The sequence below is a fragment of the Protomyctophum bolini genome, assembly GCF_963924005.1.
Source record: "Protomyctophum bolini genome assembly, chromosome: 5".
In the NCBI taxonomy this organism is placed as follows: Eukaryota; Metazoa; Chordata; class Actinopteri; order Myctophiformes; family Myctophidae; genus Protomyctophum; species Protomyctophum bolini.
In genome coordinates, this window is record NC_137866.1 from 28,794,141 (window position 1) to 28,811,369 (window position 17,229).

The 17,229-nt window shown below is 43.0% G+C and overlaps 1 protein-coding gene across 1 annotated transcript in view; it reads left to right on the top strand.

Moving 5' to 3' along the window:
• Positions 1-17,229, top strand: part of LOC308315040 (filamin-B-like) — a 76,638-nt gene that overhangs the window by 588 nt on the left and 58,821 nt on the right. Inside the window, exons 2-8 of the mRNA XM_080762864.1 lie at positions 2,767-3,012; positions 3,928-4,025; positions 6,778-6,895; positions 7,592-7,729; positions 8,469-8,595; positions 9,636-9,772; positions 16,512-16,705. Coding sequence (XP_080618990.1) covers positions 2,767-3,012; positions 3,928-4,025; positions 6,778-6,895; positions 7,592-7,729; positions 8,469-8,595; positions 9,636-9,772; positions 16,512-16,705 — 1,058 coding nt within the window. The remainder of the gene's footprint in view (positions 1-2,766; positions 3,013-3,927; positions 4,026-6,777; positions 6,896-7,591; positions 7,730-8,468; positions 8,596-9,635; positions 9,773-16,511; positions 16,706-17,229) is intronic.

A 17,229-nucleotide genomic window follows, 5' to 3' on the forward strand; every position in this document is an offset into this window, starting at 1 on the left:
CCAGAGATATAGAAATGCATTAAATTGGGGTCTGTATAGACTAATATGCATGTAAAACTGGGGGTCCTGAGGTTGAGAATAACTGCTAGAGCCGTAACAATCTTCTCTTATGGGGGTCCCTGGAATATCTCTTCAAATGAGGGTCCGCGGGGCTAATTAGTGTCAATTTGGTGTCCTTGACATGAGAAAGTTTGGGAACTATACTGCCATAGGTTAGTTCCTGGTTCCTGGCACACAGTGCACACACACACACATACACACACACACACACACACACACACACACACACACACACACACACACTACTGGTGGTTCGCAATCTACCTTTTGGACACCCCTGTGTTAGAGCAGCAGAAACTCAATACGCCAGTGGTTTCCAAAGTGTCAGAGGACCCCCCCTCCCCCCCCAGGGGTCCTTGAGGGGGGGGGTCCCGAGAAAAATGACTTAATATATATAATATGCTTCAAAAGCTGTTTAACCACGTGAGCCCGTCCCTTATGCGTCGGGCTGTCTACAAGCTGTATGCTGCTTATAAACTCTTGGAACACATTTTGAAAACACTGGAATATCTTAACAACACAAAAAGCTTGTATGTATGATATGGGGGTCAACCAACCGGCACATAACACGGAAACACTGACTTATCTGTGTATCCCAAAGGTCAAATAAATTAACCTTTGTGGTTTTTTGGGGGTGTAAACATTCACCTCGAGAATAGATACGCAATTAGTGTAAATACTTGTATGCCGACATCTCATTTGGCTGACCAGTTGAAAGGCCTTTAAATGTATCAATGATTACCGGTAGTTTTCTTTGTCGTTGTTACTGCCCTTTGCCGTTTGTAGGGCAGCATGTACACAACACCTTCTGTAACATTATCACAGGATACAGCTTGTGCAGTAGAGTATAGTAATGGATATATCCTTTGAGGCATTTAGAGTGTGCATGTCTGTCACTTTATCGTTTGGTTCAGTGCAGTATTCATTACATATTTAGTTTTTGTTTTGTACTGCACTTTGAAAGAAGAACCTGCATCTTTGATCCTAAAGGCGTCCAATACATCCACCGTTGCTTTTTGCTATATACGGTACCTCTGTCACACCGAGCATCAACGCACGCACCCATGTAGCTTATTAGACCTAGGTCACAACCTTTTAGGGCCGTGACCCCCCCAAATAATCAACCCCCCCCCCCCCCCTTGGAATTAAAGCGCTTGGAATGTAAGAGTTGAAGCATTACATTTAGTTTGACTCTGTACCACAGATACATATTGTGTATCTATCTACCTACCTACAACACATGTTGGCTTTGTAGGACAGACATCATAACAGAATAGTGTTGTCACGTCACGATGTCATTTAACCCAGATGATGTCATTGAACAGCATGATGTCATTGAACCCAGATGTTTGGCAGCTCGTTGACACGGTGGAACCTGAGAGGGGTCGCTTCACGTCGCTGTGCAATGACCTAATAACGCTCTTTACTTCCTGTTGGACAGAGAAAGGTCCACACAGTGCCAGAAATGTGCTTCATGCAGGATGAAGGACAATAGCTTGGTTTCTACAGCTATAGAGTCAGCTTGTCTTTGTGATGATCTTGTTCAGTGAATTCATTTCTAGATAGTCAGCTTGCCTTTGTAGTGTCCAGTGTTGATTTCGACGACTAAAACTAAGACAAAACTAAGAGAAAAATGTTCGTCGACTACCTTTTTTCACTGACGAAAACTACATGGAAACTATATGAAAACTATGCTATGGTGACTAAAACTAAGACTAAATATACTGACAATTTCCTGTATAGGTCATTTTACACTTGGTTGCAAGCTGAAAATAGCCGATCTACAAGCTCGTATGCAGGCATGCAGGCTGTTCTGATGTGTTGTATTATCCCGTTAAGGCGTACTGTTAAACTTTTCAACGTGTTGATATTCAATCACTCAATCATGCAGTCATCTTTCTTAGACACCTGTACCGTGTCACAGTTTGCAGGTGAAGAAGATCACATGAACTTGACTTTACTTGGTAAATGGCATATCCGTGGTCATCATATGGGCATACCTACTAACAATGGACGTCAGAATGATGTCAGCTCCATATATGGACACTGGGCAGGGGCCCTGTACAGAGCCCGAGCAGAGGCCTTTTTCGGTGCGGTTCTGGACAACCGTGGGTCCGACCAACTCGACACCGGGCACTGCACTCCCTGCGGTGGTGTGAAATGCGTGTGTCGAACTTGAAGTCGGTGGGGCGAACCGTTCTCGAGTTACGTGGATTACACACAGACAGACATAGATTTGGTGCATTTATAGATGTGTTTGAGCAAATTGACACGTTACATCATGATGATGTATGATGAGCGCCCCTCACTTCACACGAGTGTGATTTGTTCTTCTTTTTTTGTATCTCTGGTCCATCCAGACAGTACAACTTTATATGATAAATCTAACAATATCTCTGGTCCTTACACTCCAGACATTAAAACTCTGTGATAAATCTAAGTATCTCTGGTCCTTCTAGAAAAACATTAAAACTCTGTGATAAATCTAAGTATCTCTGGTCCTTCTAGACAGACATTAAAACTCTGTGATAAATCTAAGTATCTCTGGTCCTTCTAGACAGACATTAAAACTCTGTGATAAATCTAAGTATCTCTGGTCCATCTAGACAGACATTAAAACTCTGTGATAAATCTAAGTATCTCTGGTCCATCTAGACAGACATTCAAACTCTATGATAAATCTAAGTATCTGGTCCTTCCATCCAGACAGCAAAGCCATCGTGGACGGCAACATGAAGCTGATCCTGGGCTTGGTGTGGACTCTGATCCTGCACTACTCCATCTCCTCCCCGCTGATGGAGGCCGGCCGCGGCGAGGCCAAGAAGCTCACCCCCGAGCTCCGGCTGCTGGGCTGGATCCAGGACAAGGTGCCCGAGCTGCCCATCACCAACTTCAACCACGACTGGATGGATGGCAAGGCCCTGGGGGCGCTGGTGGATGGACTGGCACCAGGTATATATGTACATATATACCTTCGTTACAAGTAAAAGTACGGAATTGAAAATGTACTTGAGTACTAAAAGTATCCCCCTAAAGTATCCCCTTAGCTGAGAGAGAGAGAGAGAGAGAGAGAGAGAGAGAGAGAGCCGGGAACCCCACTAGATATTGCATAACATTGTGTTGCAGATTTTAAAAAATCATAGATTTTATAGACTTTAAAATACCAATGAACATATAGCCTACAGCAATTCATACTGATGATAGTGCTGTCAGACATTTAAAATGAAAAGGTCAACACTTAGTTACCGGTAACTTGACTTTTCACTCTGTACTTGGTCTGCTCTTTGGGTTAATGTAAAACAAATATATCCTATAACACAAAGATTTGGTGATCCCCCTGTAGCAACTCTGAGGACCCCCCTAGGCCTAGGGGTCCTGGTACCCCCTGTTGAAGACCCCCCTAGGCCTAGGGGACCTGGTACCCCCCTGTTGAAGACCCCCCTGGCTTAGAGGCTGGACAACAACTACTGGCAAAAGTGTCTAATAGGAAGTAGTTCCTCGAACCAGCACAGCAGTACTTGAGTCAAAGTATAGATATATGTAGACACTTTCAGCACACAGTCGTCGTCCAGACTTTAGAGAGATAAAACTGGGAACTCCTTCATGGCCATAGGTGGTGATGAGCCTTGAGCATGTGATGGAAAAAGTACTGACATTGTTTGCTTAAGTAAAAGTATCAATACTGTATATAGAAATGTGTTTTACTACAATTTGTTTTCTGTTTATTAAAGAACTGTAAAGACAGGGAGACCCGCCTGTTACTGAACAAACACTCAATGTAGTTCACTATCAGAGTATAGTGATTTAACCTTAACAAAAAACCTTTTTGTTTTAACCAAAAACTATCTTACACTACCTTGAATGTAGGCCTGTGTCCAGACTGGGAGAGCTGGGACGAGGTGCAGCGTGTGGACAACGCCAGAGAGGCCATGCAGCAGGCTGATGAGTGGCTGGGCGTGCCACAGGTGAGTTAACGATGATGCAGTAGGCTGACGAGTGGCTGGGCGTGCCACAGGTGAGTTAACGATGATGCAGCAGGCTGACGAGTGGCTGGGCGTGCCACAGGTGAGTTAACGATGATGCAGCAGGCTGACGAGTGGCTGGGCGACGGGCGTGCCACAGGTGAGTTAACGATGATGCAGCAGGCTGACGAGTGGCTGGGCGTGCCACAGGTGAGTTAACGATGATGCAGCAGGCTGACGAGTGGCTGGGCGTGCCACAGGTGAGTTCTGACGACGACGGCTTTGAGGTAACCATAGTCTTGCGTGGTCAGACTGTTGTTGCCTCTTGCAATTTCCAATGCTTACATGAAGTTCCGTCATATAGTCTGGATCATGAGTAAGCGATAAAGCCTCCTCCCAACTTACGTTTTCTCTTTACAGTCGCACAAATGTATCCTAATTGAAATCATCTAAGCATATATGAGTGTTCTGCTTAGCAGAAATGGATATTAAAAAAAAGTTAAGATATTTTAAAAATATATTTTCGTGGACGAAAATGCCATCTTCCTTACTCAGATTTCTAGACTTTATAGCATTCTGGGATTGTGGAATAGTTGTCTGGTTACGTGAGGCTATAGTTCCCGCGAGACACAAACGTAATAATGAACAGTGAACACGCATCGGATCGGACGTGTTAATGACGACACTTCGTTTAGCTGGAGTCCCAGTTGGTCAAATCTTCTAACATAATAATAATAATAATAATAATAATAACCACATTCTCCAGACCTTGTTCCTTGTTCCTGTATTTTCACCACACATGTTTCTACTTATCTTGTCTGCCTATAATATCCAGTGTGCATCATCATCATCATAGTCTAATAAAGCACAAATGTATGTCTTCTTAATAGTTTTCTGAAATACCTACAGTATGTATCAGTGGTGCTCAGTATTTCATGTCAAGGATCCCAAAGATTATATGTAATTGGCCGCCGACCCCCATCTGAAAATATGTAGTTCCAGGGACCCCCCCAGAAGCAAATATTTGACTTAAAAATGTTTGCTCTGAAAGAATATTCAAAGATCTGCACCACATTTTCACGATTTTTCAAAAATAGCTCGTATAGTGGCACTCAGTCCCGCGATATGAGCTTGTATATCTGATATTTTTCAATAGCTAAAGTATAACACCAAAAGGAGTTCCCGTCCTGAATGGATTAAAGATAACAAAATCCATACAGTCAACACAAAGCGAGACACCATCCGTACCGAACGGAGTGAGTGATTTCTCAAAACCTCAAGTTTTTTGTTTTGTTTCTGCAAATAGATTATGACATGTTTGGCAGTCCTTCCCTCGGAAAAGGCCTCTGGGAAAGGAACGGCTCGGGGGTTGACCTCATCATCGAACATTATCACATCGTTTAGCACAAAGCCCCCTCCCCACCCAGACCCCCTCCCCAAACTCCCCCCACCAAACCACCCCTGTCCGTTCCCCTGAGTGTGTCACGTACGCCCTAGCCCTTAATCCATTTAGACCTGAGAACTGATTTTTTTAAAAGCTTCTAAATGCACAGTTTTCTAAAAACTACTTCATGTCAAGGACCCCAGAAACTATATGCATTTGGCTGCCGACCCCCATCTGAAAATATATCGTTCCAGGCACCACACATGTTTCTACTTATCTTGTCTGCCTATAATATCCAGTGTGCATCATCATCATCATCATCATAGTCTAATAAATGTATGTCTAATGTATGTAATGTATGTCTTCTTAACAGTTTTCTGAAATACCTATGTATCAGTGGTGCTCAGTATTTCATGTCAAGGATCCCAAAAATTATAATTATAATCACGGAAGCAAAGATTTTATTTAAAAACGTTCGCTCTGAAAATATATATTCAAAGATTTGCAACCACATTTAAAAACAATAGCAGACTTAAGAGTGCCACGCTACGAGCTTGCAGATCTGCTATTGTTCAATAGCTAAACTATAACATACTGCTTAAAACACCAAAAGAGGTTCCCGCCAAGAATGGCTTAATCATTGTGGACTGGAGAGGTGACATCATGCATGCCGCACGCACGCACGCACGCGCAGGCCAGGTCGTTAGATCATCCATGTATTGCGACTCGTCAGGGGTGACTTATTCAGCTCTTGCTGGAAGGTTCTAAGGTTAAAACGCTCATCAGAGCATGCAGGGCCGGGCCGCACCCTGTTCAACAACAAGAGGGTTTGGACTCGGAGGACTGGAAGCAGCTCATTCCTCAACACCATGACTTAATATGCGTTGTGTTGTGCAATGTTGTTGTGAGCCATGTAATCAGGGGTCATCAATATGTGTCTATGTGGCTAAACTCTTTGATTAAACAAGAAATTATGACTCAAGTCTTTATATATCATCCTTGCATTCCATTATCTTGCATATTGTACCTTAGTGGGGCTTTCTTGTAGTTGCGTTTGCAGTAGTGTCCCATTGGCCGTGGGGCTTAGTGACGTTAGTGTCCCATTGGCCGTACAGGGCTAGTCTCCCAATCTCTGCACTAGACCACATGACCAAACTAGAAAGTCTGTCATTGATCAGCTCTGCAAGCTGAAAAATGGTGAGTGTGTGCGTGGAAATAGTTGATTTAAATAGTGGATCTGCTATTTTTGCTAACGAAAACTGAATATTTGCTTTCATCTCAAATAATTGCGATCAGGCGATGGATCATGTAATAATGGCCCACCTGTCCGTGTGTGTGTGTGTGTGTGTGTGTGTGTGTGTGTGTGTGCAGGTGATCGCTCCGGAGGAGATCATGGACCCTGGCGTGGATGAACAGTCCATCATGACCTACCTGTCCATGTTCCCTAAAGCCCAGCTCAAACCTGGAGCGCCGCTCAAGCCCCGATCAGGTGAGTTCTATACCTGTAGTCTGGCAGTCGGGGTTGTGGAGCGGAACATTTTGGTATTTAGTCTTTTTTTATTGGCCTAAAATATTGTCTATAATACATACATTCATGAATCCACTGGTTGACCGGCTGTCAGTATTGGGCAATTCTTTTTATAGGGGTTTATATGTGACCCTACCATTAACATCCTATATATGCCTATATATGTCCTTTAAGTAGCATGTGACGTGTCAAACTAGGGGGTTTCCATGATTCTGAATCCATTCCAAGCATTAGCTTTGCACAAAAAACACTCCTTGGGCTAAAAACGGCCATAGCCACTTGCCCAAATGTGCCCAAAACGTGCTGACCTCATCACATTTATGCTGACCTCATCACATTTGTGATGACGGCTATGGCCGTTTTTTAGCAAAAAATACATTCTTGACATGAAAAAGTTTGCGAACCACTGCTATACTGTGATAGGATTTAGAAGACAATTAATGTAGAATCGGCCTCAGGTTTGAATGGGTTAAACTTTAAAGCATTTGATAATCAATCAATAATTGATCCCCTGAATTATATTGTATCGTTTTGTGTATTTGTATTAGGGGTGGGTGAAAAGAATTGATTCACTCAAATATATCTGTCCTTGCGTTGACCGGCAATGTTTTTCTGACGATTAATTATTGAATAACGGATGATCTATTCTCTTGTCAGTGTCCAAACCCAAGGCATGCCGAGCCAGCGGACGTGGCCTGCAGCCGCGAGGGGTGAGGGTGGGCCAGACGGCCCACTTCAGAGTAGACACCTGCAGGGCTGGGCCCGGGGAGCTGGGGGTCCACGTCAAGAGGCCCGGTACGTTGGTTATACTGTACATTATACTGTACATATAGGTCAGGGCTGGGCCCGGGGAGCTGGGCGTCCACGTCAAGAGGCCCGGTACGTTGGTTATATGTACATATAGGTCAGGGCTGGGCCCGGGGAGCTGGGGGTCCACGTCAAGAGGCCCGGTACGTTGGTTATACTGTACATTATACTGTACATAGTGTAGGTCAGGGCTGTAGATCAGGGGCTGGGCAACTTTGAGAGAGCCACTATATTTCCACACTCCAGAGGGGCCACATTACTTCGTCGCGAAAATAGCTCAAAACGCGTCGCATTTGTAAAACAAAAGATTGCACAGGGATAGATAGTGTATGACAAATAACTGAAATAATATTTCAGTTATTTGTCTATTATTTGTATATTATACAAAGAAATTACTGATATATTTAATAATTAATTTCATACTTTCAAAAAAGCTGAAATATCTGATCTGCAACGCGCTACGAAGGGCAGATCTGCTATATTTGAGCTATTTTTGGAAAACGTTTGAAAATGCATGGACACTCTTCATCACGGAAACAATTATGCGAAATAATTGCGATTTAGGTGATCAGTATTCTGCCTCCATTTCTAGTTTTCACTTACATTTTTGGTGTGTGTGTGTGTGCGTGCGTGACGTGTGCGTGTACGCTTGCATGTACATGTGCGTGCATTGTGTGCGTGCGTGTGTGCGTGCGTGCGTGCGTTCGTGCGTGTGTGCGGTCTCCAGATGGCTCTAGCGTGCCTGTGCAACAGAAAGAGGACTCTGAAGGAATCTACGCTGTTCACTATGAACCCGACACTGCGGGCGACCATACCATCTCCATCACATGGGCGGGGGATGACATCATGAAGAGGTGAGTGATTATGGACCATACCATCTCCATCACATGGGCGGGGGATGACATCATGAAGAGGTGAGTGATTATGGACCATACCATCTCCATCACATGGGCGGGGGTCGACATCATGAAGAGGTGAGTGATTATGGACCATACCATCTCCATCACATGGGCGGGGGATGACATCATGAAGAGGTGAGTGATTATGGACCATACCATCTCCATCACATGGGCGGGGGATGACATCATGAAGAGGTGAGTGATTATGGACCATACCATCTCCATCACATGGGCGGGGGTCGACATCATGAAGAGGTGAGTGATTATGGACCATACCATCTCCATCACATGGGCGGGGGTCCATAGACATATAAAGGTAGACGCCTCTTCCGGCTCTGTGGCGTCTGCTCTGTATCTCAACGGAAGGCAACATGGGGGTCAAGGGGGAAATAGTTAGGGAAAGTTAGAGAAATGTGTGGTGAATCTGCAAAAAAGAAAAAGCTTTACCACTAGCTTTCTTCACAAATGTGTTCATAAAGATGTCTACTATCACCTCTCAATGTGTTCCAACCAAACTCCCTTGGGAAACTGCTATTTTTGAAAAATCGTGAAAATGTGGCGCAAATCTTTGAATGTATATTCTTTCAGAGCGAACGTTTTTAACTCAAATCTTTGATTCTGGGGGTTCACTGGAACATCATATTTTCAGATGGGGGTCGGCGGCCAAGTACAATTTTGGGGGTCCTTGACATGAAAATGTTTGAGAACCACTGACATAGAAACATAGGTTTTTCAGAAAACTGTCAGGATTTAGAAGAAGATTTTGTAGAATCTTTTCTCAGGTCTAAATGCGTTACGGTAGAAATTGTCAGTGCATGTCGAACCAACAGCATAATCCACATCAGTTAGACTGACACTGGTACAATCTGACAGTGTCAGTCTATTTATATGTCTTGAACAGATACGTCACGCTTCTAAATACAGTGTCTCCATGAAGCAAGCCAACCGTTTTGGTTGATTAGTATTTTTCTGTTTTTTTTTCTTTCTCCCTGCAGCCCGTTTTCGGTCGCGGTGGGTCCCAGGGCGGGCCCTCAGATGATCCGGGCCTGGGGTCCAGGGCTGGAGCGTGGCATCGTGGACATGTCTGCTGACTTCGTGGTGGAATCCACCGGCACCAATGCAGGGATGCTGGGTAAGAGACAGTGGTGGAAAAAGTACCAATACTGCAATTTAGAACTACTTCGTTACTTAAAGTACTAAAAGTAAAAGTACTCATTGTGCAGAATGTGCCATTTCACAAGTTCAAAATGTGTGCAAAATCTATTGAAAATAGCAGATATACAAGCTCACAATGCGTCGCAAAACGCAAAGACGCATTGTGAGCTTGTAGATCAAGCTATCCTATTTTCAAATGGCCGAAATGTATAGGGTTGAAGTGGTTAATGTATGTGTATGTTTGTTCAAAATTAAATTAAAATCTCCAAAGTAACTAGTAACTAAAGTTTTCAAATAATTGTAGCGGAGTAAAAGCACAAGTTTTGGCTCTGAGATGTAGTGGAGTAGAAGTAAACATTGTTTTAAGTACAGTACTTACATAAAAGTACTTAGTTACTTTCCACCACTGGTAAGAGAGTCCACTGGATCTAATGCAGGGATGCTGGATAAGAAAGTCATTGTTACTTTCGTCGACTATGACGAAAAATCTTAGTCGATTTGACGATATGATGACTAAAGCTATGAGTAAATATGTTGACAATTTCATCGACAAATAAAAACAAGACTAAAATGTCAGGAAGGGACTATAGAGGAAAAGAGATCCAGTAGAACTAAAAGACAAGTCATTTTATGTTTGGTTGTGTGTCACTCTCCGAAGATAGCCGATCCACAAGCTCACAATGTGTCACGCTGCGACATGTTTTGAGCTTGTAGATCTGCTTTTTTTGGATACACACAGCTGAGTATAAATCAGGCATTTCAACAACAGCATCAAGGCCTGCCAAAACACAACCTTGTCGAAGTCCACTAAAACTAAAACGTTTCAGATTATTCATATTTGCTGTCAAAATGAACACTGTCCAGGGGCGTCCTTTGGACTTCACAACACATTTAAACTCACATTAATTTATTGTATGTGTATTATGTATACGTTTCTTTTGCAGATGAATCCAATTTTATATTTTGCGTCATGCTCAATATAGTTTTACAGTCTATCTATGATCTCAGTCCATGGCCATCCATTTACATGTGACATGCACTCCACATTTTCCTGTTGACCATGCATTAATCAATCAATCAATCACTTTTAACCTGGTGTCGCTCTATTTCCACCATGTGCAATTTTCAAACTCTGCAAATTGCAATTTTCAAACTCTGCTTGGCATTTCTTTTATTCCATTTTTTGGCATTTTTTTCACGAGTAAAGAAAAAAAGAACTCACCTATATCGGCATGCCCCAAATATGGACGTCAGGTTGGAATTGGATAAGCAGTCAGGTCATTTCCAGCGCTGTCGTGACCGCAGAGAGCCAGTGTTCGTTTCGGAGTGGATTTGTCATCTATGATTCACATTGAGCCCCCGTGTGCCCCCTCACAGAAAATGTGAGCAAAAGTCCCGAGACCCTCATATCCAAAATAGAATGGATACTGGAATACCTCTGAATGCCAACGAACGCATTCCCTGTCCCAAACCAGACCGCAGAGGTGATTGTTGACCTCGGGGGGCTGTCCTCTCACAACAACGATGCAATGTAACATCTTCAGCAAGAAGCTCGTCTCAGCAAGAAGCTCGTCTCGTGGCTTGTAGCTTGGCACCTGAACGTCTAACGCCAACTGAATCTGCTATACGGAACGTCACAGACAGTCACAGTGCAGACTAAGCAGATCATGGTCTGGAAGGATGGGAAAAGAAGAGGGTATTGATGCCAAGGATAATCCATTCATTACACGTCATACCGTAGCTGTGTCGAGAAAGAACACTGCTCCAGACATTCTCTGTCTGGTCTAGAAGGTTTATTCCACTGCCTCCGAGACATGCACTCCGCTGCGCCTCTCGTACTGTATGTAGAAGATATCATGGACTACAACATTCTGCCGCCTGCGGTCCGCGACAACTTGCGGGATGTGCCAGTCCTCGTAACCAATTTCTTCCAGAGGAGTCGGAGGATGGTGATGAACAGTGACTATATCACACAAGTGCGTATGATTGGCTGACTTTAATACTCCTTTACTTTACTACTTGGTTATTTAAGTAATTTTACAAGTAATATAATAATACTTTAATGCTTCCCGTTTACCTCTTTTTACAATAAATGGTACAGTTATTGTGTTCATTAAAAAGGTATTTTAGTAAAATGGGACATCACCTAATTGGGATGAGCACAGGGGACATCTTAGATTTGGCTATAAATAATTAACCGATGGTAATTTCATTGATTCAGTTACATTCCTTGAGCCCTAAAACCTAGGTTTAGACAGCAAAACCACCTTTCTAGGTTTGAATAATATATTGCATTGCAGCCACTTTAAGCTCCTGGCAGCCATCTTGGACGCCATCTTGAAAATGACACCTCCCCAGAAGTTAGATTATACTACCTTTTTAACATGTTCTTGTGTCTTAAGCATGCCCAATAGAGATAACATAATCGAATGAACAACGTTTTTGTCACAGTGATATTTTTCTTCCTTCAACTTGTTATTTTAACCTTCACAGATGACAAATCTACTGAGAAACCTCCCTTCACTCTCCACGGTCACCGTGGAAATGACCAGACTAGAAGGTGAAGTGGATCAAGGTTTAAGGTTGTACTTTATATTGCTACATATTTTGTACAGGCACATGGGAGTAAAACTTACCGGTATTATTGGCTTCCTTCAGCAGTGGTGGTATTTCCAATAATTTTACTTTAAACTCCACTACATCTCAGAGCCAAAATGTGTACTTTTCCACTACAATTATTTGAAAACTTTAGTTACTAGTTACTTTGGAGATTTTCATTTTGATTAGAAAACATACATTAACCACTTCAACCCTATACATTTCGGCCATTTGAAAATAGCCGATCTACAAGCTCACAATGTGTCGCGTTGCGACGCGTTGTGAGCTTTTGAACTTGTGAAATGGCACATTTTGCACAATGAGTGCTTTTACTTTTACATTTTGATGCCGATACTTTTGTACTTTTAATCAAGTACATTTTCAATTCTGTACTTTTACTTGTAACGAAGTAGTTCTAAATTGCAATATTATTTGGTACTTTTACTTAAGTAAAACAATTGAGTATTTTTTCCACCACTTCTTATTATTGTGGCTTCCTTCAGACAATGCAGCAGCATAAATAACACAACAACATCAAACATGCAGCAAGCACAGCAAACAAAGGGATAGAATAAAGAGTGCAAGAAAGAGCAAACAACGATTAAAAAAAGTGTAACATTATGTATAGGCCTACATGTGCATGTTTTCCCTGTGGTAGCAAAGTTGGGTAAACTTTATTGTGAACAGCTTCACAGTAGGCTATGTTCGATATATACAGTTTAGAAAGGTGCAATTCTGTTGTGCCAAGAGGAAGAATCTTACTCGATATGATAATGAGTGTTCCATGCTGTATGAATATCATCAATGGTTCTCAACCTGTGGGTCGGGACCCACATGATTTTGGGGGGGGGATGATGACAGTGACAATTAAAAGGACTTTTAAGACCTTTTTTAATACCAAAAGAAAGAAACTCAACTCAACTCTCTAAAATGCCAAAAAGGGTAGGTACCCTAAAAAAACATGCAGTAATCCTGGTCTCTAAACTGACTCCCCCTGGCCAGCCGGGCGCCTGATGGAGGGGAAAGGAACTGGTTGGAATAACGTGTTCCTTCCACGTGCTACGTCCAACCAGGGAAACTCCCTCCTGTCAGGTGTAAAGGAGCAACTTGCACACTCAGGCATGAAGGAAGCATGAGTTCAAGTCCGTTGCTCTCCCCATGTCCCCCATATATGGGGAGGGGACTAGGATGGTGGAGGGTGTGTAGAGCCCAGGATCACATAATAATAATTGACACAGGGGTGAAAAAGAGGTTACAAAATCACGGGATAAAAAAAAAAAAAGTAAAATGCCAAAAAGTGGCTCCTTTGAGCCAAAAAGAAAGACATTTTTGACCTGCAAGAAGAATAAGAAAATCGCGCTAACTCTGGATTCAAAGGGACCCACAAAACAAAATGTTGGGGGGAAGTCACGGCAGCAGTTAACATAGTCTCAAGTGAGGGGCATACAGGAGCCGATGTAAAAGTAAAAAATGGTTCGACCTCAAGTTGAAGGCAAAAATGATAATAGCCGAATACAGACGGGAGACACTCGTCACGGGAGGGAATATACTATATAGGCATATGCTGCTATCCGTTTAGACTAAATGTCTGACTGTACTCAGTTGCTGTTTTTTTTTTTTACATTTCTGTCTAATATACTTTTCAAACAGGTGGACAGGGTCCTCCTAATCTGGAAATATCTGACCTGGATGCCAGAATTGAGGTCATCGTTGCAGAGACGGCAGTGGCCGGTGTTCCTGGCACAGAAGGGCTGGATTCAGACCTAACCACCGAGACACTGCCGTCACCTCCTCACGTTTCAGAACCCGATGGTAAGCTTTCATTTCATGTATTTAATTTCAGTTCATTTAGAGTTTAAAATATGTATTTGACCCTTTAGGCTACTTTTTTAACAGATTCCATAAAATGGGCCGTTAAATAGTAGGCTACAACAGGAGAGCAAATTTGGGCCGCTGGCGCTGCATGTGTAATGTCATTCTAAATTAGGCCTATATGGGCTATATCTTGCACCAACCCTTATCCCTAAACTAATTTGCCATTTTTTACTATTTTAAAACACCTTTTAAAATAGTTCAAATAGCCGATCTACAAGCTCACAATGTTTCGATGTAGAACGGCTAGTTGTAATTTTTTTTTTTTTTTTTTTTAATAGTAAAAAATGGCAAATTGGTTTAGGGATAGCCTACGGGATAAGGGTGGTGCAAGATGGAGCCCATATAGTCTTTTTAGTCCTTTTAGTTTTCCCTGGCTTCAATAGGTCTTGCAGGCCCACCACGTGTTAATGTGTTCCCTTGTTTAGTTAAACATTATTCTTTTGCTGTAGCCTGATAAAGCGGTGCGTATATTGAAACCCCACACATAAATGGTAACCCTATAATGGTTTTAATTTTATTACAGGACTGACGCAGCAGCTGTCTTCTGAGTTGGATGGCGACACTGGACAGTCTCAGGACTCACAGGAAACGACAACAGAGCCAACGCCGTCGCCATCGACCTCCTTCAGTGGTGGAACTACTGTGTCCACTCCAACACCACCACCACCCTGGTCCCGTCCGCAGCCTGCCTCTGCCCCCCCACGGGTACTAACTGATGCGGTACTAGATACCCAGGAGAGGGAGAGGCTTGCTGCGTCGACAGAGAGCATAGCGCAGTCTCTCATCCAGATTGTGGATGTCCTAAGAGGAATTGCTGCCACACAGGCCAGGATATTAAATGAACTGACCGACATACTGTAAATAAAAACTTTGAAACCTCAATAAATGACTCATGTTCTGAATCCTGGTTTGTTTTAAATGGGAAATAATATGAAACTGAAAAATTAGAAACGAGCAATTTAATTGTTGCAAAATGTCGTTAGCATGCTTATATCATCTGGTCCCATGAGTGGTTCTTCTGATGTGTCATGACGCACAGCTTCTTGTGGCAGTGGGGGAATTGGCACACCACGTTTCATTGCGATGTTGTGCAAGACACAGCAGGCCATGATTATCTTACAAACCTGGAAGAATTTTTTTTGCACTGATCATAGTCTATGTAACGTTTTTGGAATAGTAAAACAAATCTGTTCTATTTCAACCTTCTCCGGTTTGTAAAGCAGTTTGCCTCCTGCAGTGTCCAAACACAACCAGTGTACTTTTAGGCCTCACTCACACGTAAGACACACGCAAGGCACACTTGTGTCCTGTGTCTTCTGTGTGTTATGGCCGCCTCAATGCATTTCCGATGTGAGTCACATGGTTTGAAGACACAACTGTATGTAAACTGCGGGGCCAGTTTTATTAATCCATCCAGCACTGGTGGCATGAATGATGCGGCTGATGGTTGATTGAGAGATGCCCACCCTGTGTGTGTGTGTGTGTGTGTGTGTGTGTGTGTGTGTGTGTGTGTGTGTGTGTGTGTGTGTGTGTGTGTGTGTGTGTGTGGGTGTGTGTGCACGCTTAAGAACAAAAAAAAACACCCTAAGAGTGCTCCACAGTGTGCATAGATTTTGTTCTTACTTACGAACAAATCACAGCTAAGAAAACATTGAGGGATCCCAAAACGGTAGTTGACGATCAATTCTCGTCTTATTTTTAGTCGACGAAATCAACACTGCAGGTCCCAGCTGGTTCAAATATGATTATTTTGGGGAGGTCACGCTGGCTGGAACTAGACTAACGGCATGATAGATTGAACACCACTGCTATGGATGTTAACACATTCAGAAAGGGAACCCCTTTTGGTGTTTCAAGCATTATGTTATACTTTAGCTATTGAAAATAGCAGATCTACAAGCTCATAGCGCGGCACCGAGTGTCGCGTTACGAGATTGTAGGTCTGCTATTTTTGAAAAATCGTGAAAATTTGTCGCAAATCCTTGAATATATATTCTTTCAGAGCGAACGTTTTTAACAAAAATCTTTGCTTCCGGGTGGGGGGGGGGGGGGCCCTGGAACAACATATTTTGAGATGGGGGTCGTCGGCCAAATCCAGAAATTTCTGGAGGTCCCTGACATGAAAAAAGTGGAGCACCACTGACATAGAAACATAGGTTTTTCAGAAAACTGTTTGTATTCAGAAGCCTTTTTTTGGAATCGACCTCAGTCCAATATGGGTTTTTAACATCTCTCCGCTTCAGGCATCGCCGTCGAGGGCCCGTCTCAGGCTCGGATCCAGTGCACGGACCATGACGACGGCTCGTGCGACGTGACGTTTTGGCCCACGAAGCCAGGCGAGTATGCCGTGCACGTCACGTGTGACGAGGACGAGATCCAGGACAGTCCCTTCATGTCCCACATCAGTCCCAACAAGAAGAAATGCTTCCCACACAAGGCGAGTCGCTCTGCATGTGCTCTCTCTCGAGTCGCTGTGTGTCCATTATATATTCTGCTCCACTTTTTTTACTAGGTCAGATCTGTAGTTGAACCAGTTGCAGTGATCTTGCTCTATACTGGTTACTGGTTCAGTGGCATTTATTATCAAGACCCAAAGGTGATATTTGTGCACTCACATTAATTCATTCAAAGCTAGAGCGAGACGTCTACCAATTGTATTTGTCTTTCCCTATTTTCAAGCTATAGGCCTAAATGAACGGTTGAGTTTGTGTCCTGCTTTTAATGAATGTACGTATAGCACCTTGGTTAGTTGCACTCAACATTAACTGACATGTCCAGTGGGTGTTGGGTTTCTACAATTAATGCTCTGATTCAAAAGTTGCTATCTGCACGATCTGTATCGAATATGGTTGGTATTTGGAGAATTCTCTCCTTGATGTGATGACAAACTGTCTGGGCCTACTGCATGCCAACTCTGGCATACTATACAGGATTAGAATGGACAAAAGCCACACATTTTAG